The 19,248-nt window shown below is 56.9% G+C and overlaps 1 protein-coding gene across 1 annotated transcript in view; it reads left to right on the forward strand.

Annotated features, from left to right (window-relative positions):
* Nucleotides 1–19,248, forward strand: part of LOC119097484 (protein FAM43A) — a 43,264-nt gene that overhangs the window by 7,782 nt on the left and 16,234 nt on the right. Inside the window, exon 2 of the mRNA XM_037220513.1 lies at nucleotides 14,110–14,642. Within this exon, the coding sequence (XP_037076408.1) occupies nucleotides 14,516–14,642 (127 nt within the window). The 5' untranslated portion in view covers nucleotides 14,110–14,515. The remainder of the gene's footprint in view (nucleotides 1–14,109; nucleotides 14,643–19,248) is intronic.

Below are 19,248 nucleotides of genomic sequence, written 5' to 3' on the forward strand. Positions count from 1 at the left end.
GGAGGAGAGGGAGGGAGTGAAGAGAGAGTGGAGGAGAGAGAGTGGAGAGAGAGTGGAGAGGGGAGAGATAGAGAATGGCGAGGAGAGGTAGAGAGGCCGATGATGTGAAGGCCGAGGGAGAGAGTGAAGGCGAGGGAGAGAGTGAAGGCGAGGGAGAGTAGTGGAGAGAGATGAGAGTGCGAGGAGAGGCAGAGGAGTGGAGGCACGAGAGAGAGTGGGCAGGTAGGAGAGGAGAGAGTGGAGGAGAGAAGAGATTGGAGGATGAGAGAGCGTGGAGCGATGAGAGAGGGTGGAGCGAGAGAGAGTGGAGGAGAGGAGAGAGAGAGAGAGAAGAGAGAGCGAGAGGCGAGAGATGCTGCGGAGACGAGGCGAGAGCGAGGAGAGAGGAGAGAGAGAGGAGAGAGAGAGAGGAGAGGAGAGAGAGGAGAGAGAGGAGAGAGAGAGAGAGAGAGAGAGAGACGAGAGAGAGAGACAGAGAGAGAAGAGAGAGAGAGAGAGACAGAGAGAGACAGAGACAGAGACAGAGACAGAGACAGAGAGAGAGGGGAGTGGAGGAACCTGCGTTCCGTACAGGGCCAGTCCGGCCGCTCCTCCCCACCGCTCGGTGCCGTGTGAAGCCGTACGTGGGCGGCATTGCTGGCGGCCGGGTCTTTCCGACGCCGGCCTGCGCCAGTTCCAGATGACCTCAGTGGGGCTGACCTCTCGCCCTTCTTCCCTGCCCCACTGATGCCGTGCACGCCGCGGGAACACAACCAAACGGCCGCGCCGCACTCGTGGAAAGCACACGGCATGATGGCGCCCTCGCAACCTGAGAGGGCTACCTTAAGGTGCGTCAGGACACTAGTATCGGACTGGCACGTGAGAGGAGCACCTGTGACTGGTGTCGGACCAGCACAATTGGTGAGCGCTGGGTGGCCAGTGGGGGCACGCCCTTCCGCTGCGATGCCCGGTTGCTGTATTGTCATGCCTGATTGGTCGTCGATGCTTTCTCTGTCATCACGTGACCGACGAAAATTTTCTCGAACCAAATAGATAGCTGGGTCTTTGTGTCCCTCTTCCAACGCTCCGGGTCATCCGGCCAGGCGCACTCTCAAGTTCAGTGAGCCCGTATTAGCTCTGAAAGTCGGGGATGTCCAGCGCCGTTCTGGATCGAATGGTGCGCCACCGACTCGTCGGGGTTAGGTCGTCGCCAGGTGTCCATGCGCGCTGAGCGGCCGTTCGGAGCCCTTCAGGCCAAGCCACACGGAGAGAAGCGCGTCGTGTCAGCCGTCAGGTTATGGGGCCGGGGCGGCGTCGCTCGACCGGGAGCGCCGCCGCATTTCGCGGAGCAGGTCCGGCGCCGGCTAACGGTCTGATCCGCGCCGCTGACACCGATCGGCCGGCCGCAGCTGCTGCCCTCCGGCGGCCGGACGACGAAGCTCGTCGACCCATGGGCTCGGCGTTGTGAAACTGATGACAGCCCGTTGAAAATCACCTTGAAGTGGTGGAACGGCAGGGCCCGTGTGGGTGAGCCGCGACGCCGCCATTTTTCAGGACAGTTGGCAAAGCGTTCTATAATACAATTTTCCCAAAGGATACTGTTTTCTCTTTTAGCGAAGATCTTCCTGGCATTCAAACTGTCCTGTCGCGATCGAACTGAGAAGCAGCGCAACTTGCTTACAAGCTGGACCCAAAGCTAGAAGCACGACTTACGTCTGTCACGCATTTTAGCACTCTCTAACCCTCCCCACGGCCCGGGTTCCCCGACGATAATACAACAGCTTGGAGCCTGACAGCTGCTCTGGGGCGGCACGTCGTTTCCAAAGTTTGTGTTTGAAATCGTGAAGTTGGTCACCAGATCACCATGAAGCGGGCATGTTGTCGTCTTCGCAGCTCAGGACGCTCTGCATCTACCGTCTCAGCCGTCTGCGCTGTTCAGACGGCCCTGTAGCCACCGTCTTCGCCGTCTGCTCTGTCGATGTCGCCCTGAGGCAATCGTCTCTGTGGCCTGCAGTGCTCAGCCCGCTCCGTCGTCTTTTCCGTCTACGCGGTTTGTCTCCTTCCTGGTCCGCGTTCCCCCGGTGTGCATTGTTTGGACCTCACACGGGGGGCCGCCCGCGCCACTCCGGCGAGACCGCCGGCCTTGGTGCGCCGGGATCATCTCAGTGCGCTCGGATCAGACGCGGTAGTAATTGACCGTCGCTGCGCGCCGGCACCCTTGCATTAACGGCCGTACCCGGTGGTGGGGCTGTAATCTGGAGGCTGGAGTTATCTATTTAATCTGGAGTTAATCTGGGTTAGATGCGGTGCATTCTCCAGATGTCCAATGCCGATGGAGTTGTGAAGCTGTGCTGGTGGATAACTGGTGTACGCTGCCTGCCGCTGGATGCCATGACTCACGTTAGCTGCTCGTGGTCAGAGCGTAATGGAAAATGGTAAGCATAATCGGTCCAAGACGTTCTTTACGGGCGTGTACGGTAAGCTTAGCGAATGGCAGGGTTTTCCGTCAAAAATGGATTATGAAAGGGTGCGGATACCCTCCACGCTCCGCGTTGCGTTTAAAGTAGGGTGATGTTTACTAGTTAGGATACAGACCCAACAGGAGCATGTAGAAGCTACCAGGCTACCTATCCGGTACGTATTAATGCTGTACTCTCGCGCAGACTCAGCTTCTGACGAGGCGGAGGGCGTGCGCGTCGTGTCGCCTTGAGGCCGGGTTAATGCTGTACTCTCGCGCAGATCCAGCTTCTGACGAGGCGGAGGGCGTGCGCGTCGTGTCGCCTTGAGGCCGGGTTAATGCTGTACTCTGGCGCAGACTCAGCTTCTGACGAGACGGAGGGCGTGCGCGTCGTCGTGTCGCCTTGAGGCCGGGTTAATGCTGTACTCTCGCGCAGACTCAGCTTCTGACGAGGCGGAGGGCGTGCGCGTCGTCGTGTCGCCTTGAGGCCGGGTACGGCCCGACCCGGCACGGCTCGATGCGTGGCTTCGTCGGTGCGTGTGGAATGAGACCCTGGGGAGCATTCGCAGTTGCACGTTGAAAACACGAGCAGACGGAAGGCGACGGATTTATAGCCCACGTTCGCTGCGGCCTTGCACCATTGCCGAAGCCGGCTCCAGTCTCAGTGTCAAGCCCATAGATCCGTCGGAGGTCAACCGCTTCTCGGTCGTGATCCTGGTTTTGAGCTGCTAATATAAAACCGAATGGGCTGGTGATGCGAGGTTGGGAGGAGTGCGTGGACAGGGACGCTTGTGCGCCGCGCCGTTTGTCGGTATTTGATGCTGGCACCGAACTCCCCGCCACCTTCTCTATGCCACAGAGCCTGCCCGCCTGTTTCCATGTCCAGTGCACAAGGGCGTGCTGCGGATAAGGGTGGGCGCGTTTTGGACGGCTGCCAGCACACAACGGTTTGCCTGAGCGAGAGCGAGGCGTTCGCTTCCAGAGGTGTGCACCAAGCGGAGGGGTAATACGAGCTCGTATCAACTGGAGAATGCAGGGCACCGGACATCCGGGAAAAACCTGAAATAAAGTCACCAGAAGTGCTAGCTTTCACCATGCCCCCTCCATTGCACGAAATGTAATGTCAGGAGGGCCGAAGAAGGGGTAAAACCGACATGTTGTACGGGCATTGAAATAAACAAAGGTATCAAACGAGTCTTTAATGAACAAACATGTAAATAAAAATGCAGACAGCTGGCCGCTGCTCTCAGGAGGCTCCCAACTAGACTAACCTTGAGGCCCGATGATGCAAAATTTTTGCTTACGCGCCTGTTCAAGTTTGAGCCCAGCCTTTTCGTACGGCCAGCCGAGCCACTGCCGCACCAGACAGCGGTGCGGCCGGCCCCGCTGCCGCACCACCCAGCGGTGCGGGTGGTGCTACGACCGCTTCCTGCCAGCTGACCTCATCGCTAGCGGGTCCGGCTGAAGCGTGGGCAGAGCCTCTGAGGCCAGAGAGCTGTAGAGCATCAGAGAGCCAAGGTTCGGTGCAGCAGGCTGGTCTAGACGCCTCCATAGCTGCTCTGCTGCAGTGGTAGTGGGAGGCACTGACCAATCTGCACAGCCCTATGATATTGCCACCGCCTCATTCATTCACGAAGGCTTGCTGGAATTGGTCCAAACAACAGGCAACTAGTTAGGCCGTTTTCTCAGAGGTATACAGTTCGGCCGTGTCGCCTTCGCTCCTGGTCCCGTCTCCGTGATCCCGTCCCCCTGCGCCGGCGTCCGCGCCCCAGTTTGTCTGTGGCGGCTGCAGAAGCTGCAGTAGCCTCGCGCCCTGGCAGCCTACGAGGGCCGAATTCGCGGGGTCAGTGGCAGCAGCCGGCGGCCACACTGGCGCGGCAGAGGCTGTACACCGCCTCTCCTTCCTTGCAGCTGGGTCCCCGGACCGGGGCGGCCGCCGGTCATGTGTTCAGGGACGGCGGCAGTCTCGTACAGACGGCCGCGGGGTCGGCCGGCGGCCGTCTGTAGACGAGTTGCGGCCCGCCCGCCCGCCCCATTAACGCCGTGTGGGAACGGCGGGGAGGGGACGGCTCGGTTTCATGCGGACCGGGTGAGACGGCCGTACTGTTGGAGGTCCCGTGACTGTGCCGTGAAGCTGTCGTGACAGCACAGGAAGGTGCCGTGTTGGCGCCCCTGTCGTGACGGTCAGCTGACGGCTCCTGTGACGGTCAGCTGACGGCTCCTGTTGTCAGCTGACGGCTCCTGTTGTCAGCTGACGGCTCCTGTGACGGTCAGAGCTAGGCGTCGTGTCGGAGATTCCGTGTCTATTCGTGACTTTCCTGTGCCAATCTCGGTCTCCTGGCAGCCGGGGCAAGCTGCCATTCGGTGATGCAAAGATCCACCTCGTGCGCCGGTCGCGAGCACCCGACGCCTGGCTGCCAGCTTCGTAGCCGCGGCCGGCCATGGGCCTGTGGTCGGCCGCTGGGAGCGCCGCTGCGCTCCGCCGGCCGCGGGAGACGGCGGCGCCGGCGTCTGCACAGGTTCAAAAGGCCAGCCTCCGCCGTCCGCACAGGTTCAAAAGGCCAGCCTGCCCCGCCGGCACGAATTCATGGTGGGACAGCGACGGTGGCAATACCTTTCGAATATCGCCAGGTGTTCTACGGACGCGCGCCTTCAACTGGACGCGAGGGAGGGGGACCCAATGACGCTTTGAAGTGACAACTGCAAGCGGATCTAATGAGGGCTTGGTTGCGGGAAAGCTGTTCAAGTGTGCCTAACCTCGTGAAAATCCAACCCCATTTTCACGCCGTCGCGTTGCCTTAAAAGGCCGAGCAAGTGCTAACGATTTTCTGCAAGCCAGAGCATCCGTCAGGAGACATCCGTCGGCAGAATGTCACGCCAGCTTCATTGTGACTTGTTTGTTGACCGCTCGTGTGTGCGTCGGTCAGGTTGGACAAGCTGGTCCCCGACCCATAACTTGCAAAAAAAGGCTCAGGGTAGGGACTGCTCTGAAAACCACCAACGCAGCGTCTCGCGGAGGACAAACCAGAAATATTGTTTAGTCATTGTAACATTTGTATATAGTAGCGCAGCAGATGACGATATTTATGCAGTGTTCACTTAGTTCTCGCCTCCGCGGGCTGTTCACATGTCCAGAATGCCACACAGAATGCCAGAATGTCACATGCCCACAGGCCAGTCGTCGTGGACTTGGCGATGGTCGATGGCTTCGGCCCTGGTCCTGCCCGACGGCAGCATTTGGTGGCTCCGCCCCCAGGTCCGCCGAGTAGACGAAAGCTCGAGCTATGCTCCAGTGCGCCGCTGCAGTCTCCACGGCGGCCGCCAAGGTGCGGCACGGGCTGCGTTAGGTCACAGTCTATGGGAGTAGCAGTCTCTGGTGATCCAAACGCCCAGTGCGAGGCAGATTTGGTGTCAGGCAGTTCCCAGTGTGGGCTGTCTGTATCAAACGATCTGGACCAGCTGACGGGCAGGCGCCACACCAGGCGGCTACGGTGGGAGGCAGAGGTAACCGGTGTGGCGGCAGCGGCGGCGCCAGTCATCCGCACGCTGGAGAATGGTGCCGAAATAAAGGGGTTAGCGGCAGGCGTATGGCCTGCTGTCGCGAGATGTACCAATGTTGAATGATTGCGGCGGATAGCGAGACCAGCAAGTATCAATTTCGCGGCAAAATTTGCTATTATTGTCTCAGCATCGTGCACGAACAGACTCACGCTGAGACGCAGAAAGAGGCGGCGCTGCAGTGATAGGGATGAACTCGTCGCTATGCGTATGCCATCGTCATGGAAATAGTGGTGATTCAGTCCTGCTATCTGCACGACGCCAGAAAGCAGACGGTAAAGCATACGAATGTCGATTTGTGTTCTTTTCGGCGGGCCATTGCCCCCCCCCCCCCCCCTCTCATCTCCACTTTGCCCCCCAGTGGGGAGTTTGCCTCCTTCCCAATCGTCCGTAGATTAAGTGTAAGCAGAACATTTAGAATGAGGCTGAAAACTGTTTATTTTTAACAGAGTTGCCAAGATATGTTTCACAGATAAAACAAGCAAAGGCAATGAGGACTGCAATGCCCCGTCCAGTGCTAGCTCAGTGAATTTGACCCTGTTTTAAACATCCTCGTTCATACTGTATTAACTTGATTTTTTCGGGCTCCATGATTTTTATCACAAAATGCATGCCTTGTTTACCCTGGTCTAGTTCTATATTATGGCATTTGTCGCGATGTTGCAGCTTCTAGAGCCTGCAATATTTTGTGTTATTCTGCCTCGTTTTATCCAAGGCTATAGAAACGAACAATAGTAGGTTTCATGGGTGAATATTGTTTAATGAAACAAAACAGGTCGCATCACACATACATATCACACACACAAGCACACCAAGTCGTAAGGAATCTGCTAGCAATCTACTTTCGAAGACATCCTTGACATGTGTCAACCTCAACTTCGACGGTGGTTTTCAATAATGCAATTTGAAAAGCCTGATGATCGACACTCGCCGGTCAAGCCGATAGCGGTAATAGTCCGACAACGAACACCACCAAAACAACACAAGCCGTGTCGCACATGCGTGACTCGAATGCCCCTTTCCAGCTTGCAGGCCGCCCCACGGTCAAGGGTTTCCGTGGCAGCTTCGAACAGTGGCGCACATCAACTAACACTCTGTATGCCGAAGTTGAACACGTGAACTACATCTAAAGCCACATGACAAAGGCCCGATCTGCTACATCGACCCGATGTCGATAACTGAAAGCTAGCTTTGACCGTCAATGCCAGACAAAATTAGTATGCTGTTCAAAGCCAGCAGCTTCCGCCGAGGCAGAGCGAAAAAACGTGGTGGAGCAACAATATGGTCTGCTGTTTAACTGTCACCCATTCAATTGTTTTCTGTTCAGTCGTTTCGTTTTCAGTTGCTTGGTATTCAGTCCAGCCCCCCCCCCCCCCTACTCTCCATCTTTGAGCGGAGGGTGAGTCGAATTCAGGGAGGAATATGTTTCTCGTGCTTTTTTTTGGTAAGTTTAGCTATTTTCTCCAGCTCTTGGCACAAACTCAGTTTGGGAAATTACACCCGTGTGGGAGAGACTTAATTATCGTGACACGCGACGAATTCATCACCACCCGGATTCACGGACGCATTCATCACCACCCAGATTCACAGACGTATTCATTCATTATCCAGCCCAGAGCACAGCTCCTAAGCAGAAAGCGTCTGGATCAAAAGACAGGGGGATCGAAACTATTGTAAGGCAATGAGCAGTTTACACCAGCCACGTGAGGGCATCATAGTTGTCATGGATTTCAACCGTACTGAAGACGAATTGCAAACCGAAGCGTGTTCTTGCACCGCACATTGCACATAAATGAGATGACCAATGAACGAAGGTGAGATCTATAAAACTGCACTGTCTCATTAAAATCTGTTGTATTTCTAACTCATAGATGAGAAGACCGCATTTTGGAAAAAAAAATAAGCTCGGTAACATGCAGTGTGCAGATATGCAGTGAATACAGATTTACCGAATTGAAAACCATCGGAGCAAGATTCATAGAGGCCATGGCCACGCACACCAATGGCAAGTTTGAAGTGGGTGTCTTCATTCGTTCCAACCAATGGCTAACGCTAATATTTATAAGAGGTCCTTGGTTCAAGCCTGACTGTGGCCGGCCTTCCTTTGACTTACTCCCTCGCAGGCGATGGCAGCAACTGGGAAGTAATCACCCTGTCCCGGGATTGACGCTGCATCTTTTGCACTGACGCTGGTTGACCAGCTCCCTCAGCGGTGGAATAGCGGGCATAGGCTACCTTTAAAAAAGATCGTACGGTCTGGTTGCCAACCCCGAGAACACGGCCTTGCCCTTAGTCGTCAGAGAAGTCGTCTGACCTTCAGGTTCGAGAGATCGTACGGTCCGGTCGCCCACCCCGAGAACACGGCCTCGCCCTTAGTCGTCAGAGCAGCCGTCTGACCTTCAGGTCCGAGAGATCAGTAAAGGCCTCTGTATGCCTGCATGCTACGGCAGGTATTCTGTCAACAAACGCGTGGTCAAAACTGCTCCGCAAGGATGCCGAAGATGAAAGCTCTGCTATGTTTAGTGTACAGTGTATTCAGTTGGCGGTGATCACAGTTGACTTCACCTGTAACGTGTTACGCGAGGTCAAATCAGGTACGACGTGCGTCGGTTTCGTCAGGTGTTAAGCCATTTCTCGCTCACCTATATCGTGCGCATGCCCACCTTCCACTTACTCTGCGGATATAAGTTATCGTATTGTCGTAAACATGGACGTATCATCGCGGACGCGGTCATCAACAACACTCCGAACCAGATCTAACACACGGATTCGCACTCAGCTAGTGCAGTAGCCATGACCTGGGCAATTTTTCTTCAAACGTTAAACGAAACAGAACAGCAATAAAAAGTACGCATAGCTATCGCTGCATTAGCACTGATATGCTGCTGCGGAATATGGTCACGGCCGTTCCCGACATATGGCAACGGCCATTCCCGACATATGGCAACGGCCGTTCCCGACATATGGCAACGGCCATTCCCGACATATGGCAACGGCCGTTCCCGACATATGGCAACGGCCATTCCCGACATATGGCAACGGCCATTCCCGACATATGGCAACGGCCGTTCCCGACATATGGCAACGGCCATTCCCGACATATGGCAACGGCCATTCCCGACATATGGCAACGGCCATTCTTGTGCCCGGTGCTGCTCTTAGCTGCGTGCAGCCAGCTGATGCAACCGTCGCGGAGATGTTTAATGCCACATTGAGACGGCAAGGTCCGCGAGCCCGCACTGCGTGATCCATCACATTGACGGTGGCAAGGTATCATAGCCTACAGAGCTGCCAGATACGCTGATGGGTCAGGGCAACGCATTGTTCGCTAACACCGGGAGAAAAGCCTCCGACGATGTAGCAGCAATGACTCCGTTGGGTACACGATGCTGCTATCACACGGAGTGCGCGCGCGTTGCTTTCCGCACAACCCGTCACAGAACATGAATTGAAGTCCACGATGGTGTCGATAAACACCAGCGGCGCTTGCAGTCGTGATGCCATGACGCCTCATCATCATGCATCATAATTGTTAGGGCCGATTTTTATATATCGATACATTAAGAAACTTCGAACCAATGCTGCTCATTCCCGTAGTGCCTAAGAAGAGAAGTAAGGACGTAAGAGAGGTTGGAGAGAAGCGTAAGGCGTAACCGTAAGCGTTGGAGCGTAAGGAGAGAAGCTGGTTCTTGATCAGCAATGACGAATTTTACATCGCACACCCTGATATCTGAAGCCGTCAATGTTCGTTGGTAGAGAAACTCAGATTTCATGGCGCTTTACATCCGTTACTAAATGATTACTCTCAGGGGCTTTCACAGCAAGTAAAATGTTAAATCTCGGGTAGTAGCCCTCCCCCTAATACCTGCAATGTGCATCGGGGTTTGTCGGTGGATCCCATTTTTTGTACATTTAGAAAAGGAACGTTATACGCTCACAAGCAGGCTCGTGCTTGGTTTTCATAGTATTTAGCAGCCAACTTAGGCTTATGTTGTCAATTTTTTCCGAACAGTTTTCCTCAAAATGACAGAGTTGACATTATCTAAAGAAGATGTGTGAGCTCCATTTATGTGCAGACGTAGCATGCCTCGTTTTCTAGGGACGCGTACAACAAGATGAGTTTCCGTAGGAAAACAGCATACTAAGAATCTTAAAATTTGCTGGCTGGAGGTCGAGGATTTTTTTTTTTGTAGGGCGGACCGTAAAACTTATTGTGTCCCTCAACGTTGTGTGCCCCTGCCCCCCTTTGACCTAACCCTGGATACGCCCCTATCTGGCATTACTGTTGCGGATAAGCATTTGCAGCAATAATTAAGTCGTGGATAAGTAATGGCTGAATATGTTTTGCGGTAGAAACAATGGTGGTAGTCATGCGGTTTCAAAGCAATGGCTATGCAAGTGTAAGCAGAGGAAGTAATGGCGAGCATAAGTTGATGCAGTTTAAGTTTCGTCGCATGACACTGGCGTCGTATACAAACATTGGCAGCAGAAGTAATGTCGAAGCACTCCCGCCGGCAGGAGTTTTTGCTGTAACAATAGTGTCGTGAACCCCCTCCGGTCAGCACGGACAATGGGCTGGAAGGTTCGCTATCACTGATCGAAAAGTAGCAGCACATGTGCAGCGACTGCTGCACCTACAACAGGGATGCAGTAGAACACATTCGGGAGTAATACCCATCACCACGTTTGATGCATGATGTTCTTAAGCCTCAGATGACGGTAATGTAATAATACAACTAGAATCCCCGACATTTCTGCATGATCGCATGACGGTGTGATGTCCAAAACCTGGTTTCATGAAAATAACATCCAGACTATTGCACCTCACTCACTGCGGTGATCAGCCGATCACAGGATCTGCCCAGGGCAAAAGCTGATGCTCTGGCATGCTCCAAATAAATATAACTAGTTATAATCCGGGTCTTACATAGCCTCCCATTCGTCCCATTGGAACCAGTTGCGCAGTAAGTTAAGGGCTCCTTCCATGACTCTCCAAGTTTGTACAGATTTCTAGGGTCCTCTCGGTCAAGTACTTGGTACAAGTACTGGTCAAGTACTGGTACAAGTACTGGTCATCTGTATAAGCTGGATGGACATAAACTGGATAAGACGTTTAAGCTGTGTGGGACCAGCGCTTGCCACCAACGTTGTCTTTCATCTTGATGTGGTAAGAATGTAAAATAATGTCACCCGTACAGAAGTGTGCCTTGTGCCAGGTAAGTACTTGGTAGTCATCTGTTTAAGCTGGATGAAGATAAGCTGGATATGACGTATAAGCTGTGTGGTACCAGCGCTTGCCACCAGCGTTAAATTTTATCATGATATGGTGAGAATGTAAAATAATGTCACCCATTACGGAAGTGTACCTTGAATTAAATAACGCAGCATGCACCCACGGTACATGGGCGCATGCTGCATGATCATGGTTACATGGGCACATTTACCATCGACACGCATGGTAAAGCAGTTTGATACACACTCGGCGCATGCCTTAGCTGCGCGTTGTTCAGCAAATACGCAGTAGGTAGCAGCTGGTACCCTAGAGCTGGTCCGCAGCAGCGCAGTTCTCCCGGCGGTTCCGTGCTAGCCGCTGAAACACGAGCGACCGATAACAATGGTCGGAGCGGATGGCCCGCCTGACCTTGACCGGCCGCACCGGGTTCAGGGGCTTCGGACGCGGCGGCCGCCCGTCTCGGCAGCGGCCGCGGCGGGCCTCGCCGCCAGGCGCTCTACACGGGCGGCTGAAATGACGTCGCTCCGGCCGTGACACTCGCTGCCGCAGCGACAGAGAACGCTCGCCAGGATGCCAACGGCGACAGAGAACACTCGCCGGGCTGCCAGCGGCGACAGAGAACGCTCGCCGGGCTGCCAACGGCGACAGAGAACGCTCGCCGGGCTGCCAGCGGCGACAGAGAACGCTCGCCGGGCTGCCAACGACGACAGAGAACGCTCGCCGGGCTGCCAACAGCGACAGAGAACGCTCGCCGGGCTGCCAGCGGCGACAGAGAACGCTCGCCGGGCTGCCAACGGCGACAGAGAGCGCTCGCCGGGCTGCCAGCGGCGACAGAGAACGCTCGCCGGGCTGCCAGCGGCGACAGAGAACGCTCGCCGGGCTGCCAACGACGACAGAGAACGCTCGCCGGGCTGCCAACAGCGACAGAGAACGCTCGCCAGGCTGCCAGCGGCGACAGAGAACGCTCGCCGGGCTGCCAACGGCGACAGAGAGCGCTCGCCGGGCTGCCAACGACGACAGAGAACGCTCGCCGGGCTGCCAACAGCGACAGAGAACGCTCGCCGGGCTGCCAACAGCGACAGAGAACGCTCGCCGGGCTGCCAGCGGCGACAGAGAACGCTCGCCGGGCTGCCAACGGCGACAGAGAACGCTCGCCGGGCTGCCAACGGCGACAGAGAACGCTCGCCGGGCTGCCAACGGCGACAGAGAACGCTCGCCGGGCTGCCAGCGGCGACAGAGAACGCTCGCCGGGCTGCCAACGGCGATAGAGAACGCTCGCCGGGCTGCCAACGGCGACAGAGAACGCTCGCCGGGCTGCCAACGGCGACAGAGAACGCTCGCCGGGCTGCCAGCGGCGACAGAGAACGTTCGCCGGGCTGCCAACGGCGACAGAGAACGTTCGCCGGGCTGCCAGCGGCGACAGGTCTCGTCCGAGGCACCTCAGGTGCCATTGTTGCCGTTTGGACTAAACCCCGCCGGTCTGGACTGAACTCTGCCGGGTCCGCCCACGTGCCGCCATTGTTGACAGTCGCCGCCATCTTGCCGGCGTTGCAGAGCCTCTGTGGGTCAGGGGTGGCCGTGTTGCTGCACTGACGAGCGTCAAAACCGTGACGGTGTTTCCGGCTGTGATGCGGTCGAACCCTCGCAGGCTTCCGACATGCCTGCGTCTGGCGTGCGGTAAACGGCGCCGGCTACCGGACAAGCGAGGGCGGCGCGTGCCTTTTTAATTTCAGCTGCCTTTCAGTTTTTGCAAATAACCGGAGAGGAGAAGGAAGACTACTTCGTGTAAAAGAAGCTCAACCAGAAGTGGAGAATGTTGAAATTCGAAATTAAAGCTGCAAAGCAGCCACAGCCAGCATATCTCACTACGACGTTGTTGTGATCGTCACATCGTATTCTCCGTCCATGCTCACGGCACTTACCTTGTTTTAGGTTGACATGTTTTGCAGCCATAGAATACGCCTCTTTAGAAACATGCTGCATCACGACATGTTAACACCTCCGAAGAATGCAACGCGCCACAATTGGTCAAAAGCTATCCGTGTTTCGTTACTCGTGCTAAGCATAACTTCGAACGCTCTCGTCAACCCACTGAGGCGCCGTCGCCATATGTTGCTATCGTCTGAGCAGCGCAGACGTCCGACCTGGCCCACGGGACTCACGCCGCCCCACTGGTGCCGAGCGTGCTTCCGTGGTGTGTGGCCCCTGGCCGGTGCCGGCAGTGGGCAGTCGGTATCGACTGCCTGCTGCCCTTCGGCACCGGTCTCCGGTCGGCAGGAGGTCGTCGGAGCATGTCCGATCTGGACACACCCTCCCCGTCCCCCGTCCCCCGCCCTGGCGCTGTCTGGCTGGACAACAGCCTCCGCGCCTGACAGACGGCCGTGTTCTGAGGTATGGGAGAGGAAAGCCCACTGTTAGGCCAAGATCATCGGCCGGGTCTGGGGAGGTAACAAACAACAGATGGCAAGAGCAAGTGCCTGGACGGTGGGGATGCCGCACTTAAATCTGAACCGGCGTGGTAATTGCTCAACCGCCTAGTTAAGCACCAAATCGCTGTTTTGACTGAAATTTGTCAGACTGAAAAGGAAATCTGCCGGGCTTTTAGTGGTTACACCTTTCCCTTTCCTCCGCTCTGCCTGCGTCCTTTCTCCTTGCTTTGTTCCAGCGACAAGATCCGACGTGCTCCCCAGCTCGATAGCGACGCTACCGGCTACGCCTCACGGCTTGCCCTACTCTACCCCCCCCCCCCCCCCCCTCTCCGTCAGTGGGCGTCCCCTGTGGTTCGACTCTATTCTCTTATCAGCACGTGTCCTCGAACGTTCGTCCGTGAGAACGGACGGGTGTGACGTGTGTGTCGGCTGACGGTCTCCCGTTTCCGCAGGCTTCAGTGCGCTACTGCCGCGAGACCGGACGTCGCCGCGCCGCCGCCGCCGCCACCGCCGCCGCCGCACGGCAGATAAGCCCTCCGGCTTCCTGTCACCACGTCTGCCAGTGCGCCGGTGACCGGGGCCGTGCGAGCACGGGTCAGCGTGGTCCGGGAGACGCCGACACCTGACCTGACCCGGCCCGGGACGGAGACGGACCGGCGCGCTGGTGACCCGTCGTTGCCGGGTCAGCGGCGCGGTGTTCAGGAGCACAGGCGCAGGCGTCGCGCCTGCCTGCCGTGTGGGGACTGATAGACTGGAGTTGTTCGGCTCGTTTGGCTCGGAGACTTTGGCGGGGCCAGCCGGAGCGGCAGTGAGTGGAGCAGTTCGGCCGCTGCCGTGGCAATCGCCGAGGCCGGCGGCATGTCTCACAACGCGCTGGTGACGCGGATAGCGCGCCTCTGGAAGAAGAGGACGGTCACCATCACCGAGGAGGACCCGACGTTCAAGACAGTCTACCTGGGCAACACGGTCACGCAGTGGGCCAAAGGTGGGTGGCGTGAACGCCTGGCAGAGGGCATGCAGAATGGGCGCGATGCTGCCGTCCTCAGGCGGTGGGAAGTTCCATGCTCTGTTCGGGTGGGAGCTGCAGCTTCCCAGTCTTCGGGCGATGTGTGTGATAGACCTGCCAGTCGCCGGACGTTAGACCTGCCAGTCGCCGGACGTTAGACCTGCCAGTCGACGGACGTAAGACCTGCCAGTCGCCGGACGTTAGACCTACCAGTCGTCGGACGTTAGATCTGCCAGTCGCTGGACGTGAGACCTGCCAGTCGCCGAACATAAGACCTGCCAGTCGTCGGACGTTAGACCTGCCAGTCGCTGGACGTTAGACCTGCCAGTCGCCGGACGTTAGACCTGCCAGTCGCCGGACGTTAGACCTGCCAGTCGCCGGACGTTAGACCTGCCAGTCGTCGGACGTTAGACCTGCCAGTCGCCGAACGTTATACCTGCCAGTCGTCGGACGTTAGACCTGCCAGTCGCCGGGCGTCGCATGGCCAGCGGCGTATGCGAAACACGCGGCAGTGTCGCCTGTTGCTAGACACGACAAGTGAACGGACGTTATCGCTCGCTAGACGCCGGTCCGTGGCCTCCCGATATCGGCACCGGAGGCGTTGAGTCTAGCAGATAATCTCAGGACACCGGGCCACGGAACCCCTTTCTCTCTAAGGCCAACGAATATTTGGAATCTCTCCTGACGATAATCGACCTTGAATGTGCCAGGTATGGTGATGATTGTCAGCATGAGAACTCCAAACTCAAAATGCCGAAGACCCAGGGGCCTGTCTTGCTTATTTTCCTCGAGCGCCTGCCGCCCACGGCATCACGTGCACACGGCCCTGTCACGCTGCAAACGGCACCGCCATCGTCGCAGCGGGCCCTGGCCACGGTGGCCCGCAGGCGGCCGGCGCCAGGGCGGGCCGCGGGCGCCTCATCCCGTCAGCCGGCCGGGGCCGAGAACCGGTCGGTCCGGTGGGGACATCGGCTTGCTGTGTTGACAAGGGGACGACACACCAGCTGCGAGCGGCAGGAGGCGGAGCCGTGCCCCCCAAACTCGGCACTACGTGGCCCGCTGGCGCTGGCGTCGTCTGTTCGCTTTGGCGTTGTCAACGGACGGGGACCGATTGGGAGAGTCACGTGGCGGTCGTGACGGGTGGCCGTCGTGATAGCGCGATGACACTGACCGGTAGAACTGATACTGGGAAAGCAACGCACTGCGAGAATACCGCAAACCCTATCTTACGATGAGCGTCGGCAAATAAAGGGTGCGGGGAGCCGTCTGACGGGTTTTATTTCGCGAGCTGATCGTCTCGTACTTTAGGAAGAGGCATGTCTCGTCGTCTGCAGATCTAGTATTGAATGTCGGTAAAACGTATCTGATGTAAGCACTACGGACCGTCACGTTTGCAGATGGCATGATGTTAGGCGGCATGCTCTCAGGTGTTTCCGCAAGAAACAATGGCCGATTGTTTGTGCGTAATTTGTGATATTGAGTTTAATTGCTGTGTATTAATATTTGGGCAGAGAGCGGCCACCTCAGAAATATTCAGTCTCTAGAACCCATCAATGACTAACAATTATTCCATCTCAAGCATCTGAACTACCCTGGGCGTGTATGCTTTCCAACTGCATCGCAACTGCAGCTGGGAAGGTGGGCAGCCGGACGAATCGGGCTCGGCACGCCTGTCGGTCCGCCCGTCCTGACACCATGTCCGGTACCGTTCCCCTGTCGCTTGCGTCATGGGAACTGCCATCGATTTAGCGATCGGTACCATCGAAATGAGTCCAGCCCAGCTCACACCATCCCTACAATGACGTCGCATCGGACAACAACTGTCCTCTTCCCCGCCCCGCCCGCTCTGCCGGACTGAAGATGCTTGCTGCCCGACGCGATGTTGCAGTGGGAATGGTATGAGCTGGTTGCCCGTGACCAGTGGGACTTGTTAAGATCAGTCGGTCGTTGATGACTGGTGGTCCCTGTTTAGATCAGCTGGCCGCTGGTGACCGGTGGTACCTGTTTAGGTCAGCTGGCCGCTGGTGACCGGTAGGGCCTGTTTAGATCAGCTGGCCGCTAATGACTGGTAGTGCCTGTTTAGATCAGCTGGTCGCTGGTGACTGGTGATACTGTTAAGATCAGCTGGCTGCTGGTGACCGGAAGGGCCCGTTTAGATCAGCTGGCCGCTGGTGACCGGTAGGGCCTGTTTAGATCAGCTGGTCGCTGGTGACTGGTGATGCTGTTAAGATCAGCTGGCCGCTGGTGACCGGTAGTGCCTGTTTAGATCAGCTGGCCGCTGGTGACCGGTGGGGCCTGTTTAGATCTGCTGGCCGCTGGTGACCGGTAGGGCCTGTTTAGATCAGCTGGCTGCTGGTGACCGGTGGTGCCTGTGTAGATCTGCTGGCCGCTGGTGACTGGTGGTGCCTGTGTAGATCTGCTGGCCGCTGGTGACTGGTGGTGCCTGTTTAGATCAGCTGGCTGCTGGTGGCCGGTGGTGCCGGTGTAGATCTGCTGGCCGCTGGTGACCGGTGGTGCCCGTTTAGATCAGCTGGCTGCTGGTGACCGGAAGGGCCCGTTTAGATCAGCTGGCCGCTGGTGACCGGTAGGGCCTGTTTAGATCAGCTGGTCGCTGGTGACTGGTGATGCTGTTAAGATCAGCTGGCCGCTGGTGACCGGTAGTGCCTGTTTAGATCAGCTGGCCGCTGGTGACCGGTGGGGCCTGTTTAGATCTGCTGGCCGCTGGTGACCGGTAGGGCCTGTTTAGATCAGCTGGCTGCTGGTGACCGGTGGTGCCTGTGCAGATCTGCTGGCCGTTGGTGACTGGTGGTGCCTGTGTAGATCTGCTGGCCGCTGGTGACTGGTGGTGCCTGTTTAGATCAGCTGGCTGCTGGTGGCCGGTGGTGCCGGTGTAGATCTGCTGGCCGCTGGTGACCGGTGGTGCCTGTTTAGATCAGCTGGCTGCTGGTGACCGGTGGGGCCTGTGTAGATGTGCTGGCCGCTGGTGACTGGTGGTGCCTGTTTAGATCAGGCGGCCGCTGGTGACTGGTGGTGCGTGTTTAGATCGGACGTGGGTACTTTTTCGGCCCTGGTGCGTACCGACACGACGTACGCATGGATCAGTAGGAGAAAGCCGATGGTGGCATGGCTCAAAAAACGAAGATTTTCTGCCGGTAGTCTGAGCGCTCGGAAGATTTCAATTAACGGTAAGTTTGGTCAGTAGTGCCACATATTGTAAATCGCATAGTCTTAGCTCCCTCGTCGTCGAAATCTAGGAAATGGTAAGGTAAATGCCATAGGCAGATTAATGACAAAGGAAGGCAATGATAGAAAGTTCCATCAGTTGGTAGTTGTGGGCATAAGTTAAATGCTATCGGTCTAGCGAGGTATTTTGTCCTAGAAATGAATTGTCCATACATGCCCTCACTTTTTTATTACACACTTAGTTCGAATCTAGCTGCGCAATTCCGGTCGTAGCCATACCGGTGCAGTGTGCCAATGAACCCACACACCAATCAGGCATGGGCCGTGTTTGTGTAGGTGGTGCGCTGGCGTCGCCGGGCGCCGGCCCTCCGCGCGCCCTCCGCTGCTGTTCTCCGAGCTGTCATTAGCGGGCGTTTGCCCTTCTCCGCGCAGGACATTATGCAATCATCAGCAAAATTCGAGGTGTCGGCTGCCGTTTATTGGCGAGATTTTTCAGGAACGTTACCCAAGCACCGTGCACAGCCATGATGCATTTCGGCAGCCATAAAACGGCCTTGTCCTACGGCTGGAACCGTGGCTTTGGTACCGTTGGACGACGAATACTCAGAAATTGCATTACAGACGGGCAAGGCAGGTGGTACATTACAGACGAGCCGGTGCAGACATTACAGACTGGGCGGTTGGAATCCGTTTTTGGGCGGTTGGGGCCCGGCCGACGCCGTTTCGTCATTTCTCCCGAGCGCGGCGGCACGGCCCACTCGTGCCTGACAGCGGCTGAGTCACGTCTCCCACGTTCTGCCAGAGAAGGGGGCCGGGGGCGGGGGACAGCTACGCTGGCCGGCGAGCGTGCCGTGTCAGCAGCAACGAGCCGCGGTCGGCCGGGCTGTTTGTTGCAATGTCTGGCGCCGTCCGGCTCTTTCCAAACCCGACCGTGAGCACGCGCGCCTGGGCAATAGCTGGCTGTCCGGCCAGGCTGCGCGCCTGGGCAATAGCTGGCTGTCCGGCCAGGCTTCGTGCTGTTGCGCGCTCTGGTGTTTGGTTGTTGCGGGGGGGGGGGTCTGGGACTGTGAGGAAAGGGGAAACCTTGGAACAAAGCTTGAGCGCAAATATAAAAACAATGGTATTACCTGCGAAAAATGCGTCATCCTCCATTATTTCCAGCGCTTAACACTTGGTTAAAGGGCGGACACCGCAGCAGGACGACTTCAACATTCCTTTGCCTGCAGGTAGAAACCAATGCGACGACAGTTGAGAGAGTCTGGTGTCCGGGACCAGCCGTCCCCACATTCCAGAGCTCACGTTCTGTGCCACATCCGGGAGGTGCCGGGGCTGGCAGGGACACTGGGGCCTGGCAGCCCAGCTCAGCGCTGAGGCATCACACTTGTGTTACCGGTTTTCGGAC

This window comes from Pollicipes pollicipes, unplaced genomic scaffold (assembly GCF_011947565.3).
Source record: "Pollicipes pollicipes isolate AB1234 unplaced genomic scaffold, Ppol_2.1 Scaffold_4295;HRSCAF=5057_pilon_pilon_pilon, whole genome shotgun sequence".
In the NCBI taxonomy this organism is placed as follows: domain Eukaryota; kingdom Metazoa; phylum Arthropoda; class Thecostraca; order Pollicipedomorpha; family Pollicipedidae; genus Pollicipes; species Pollicipes pollicipes.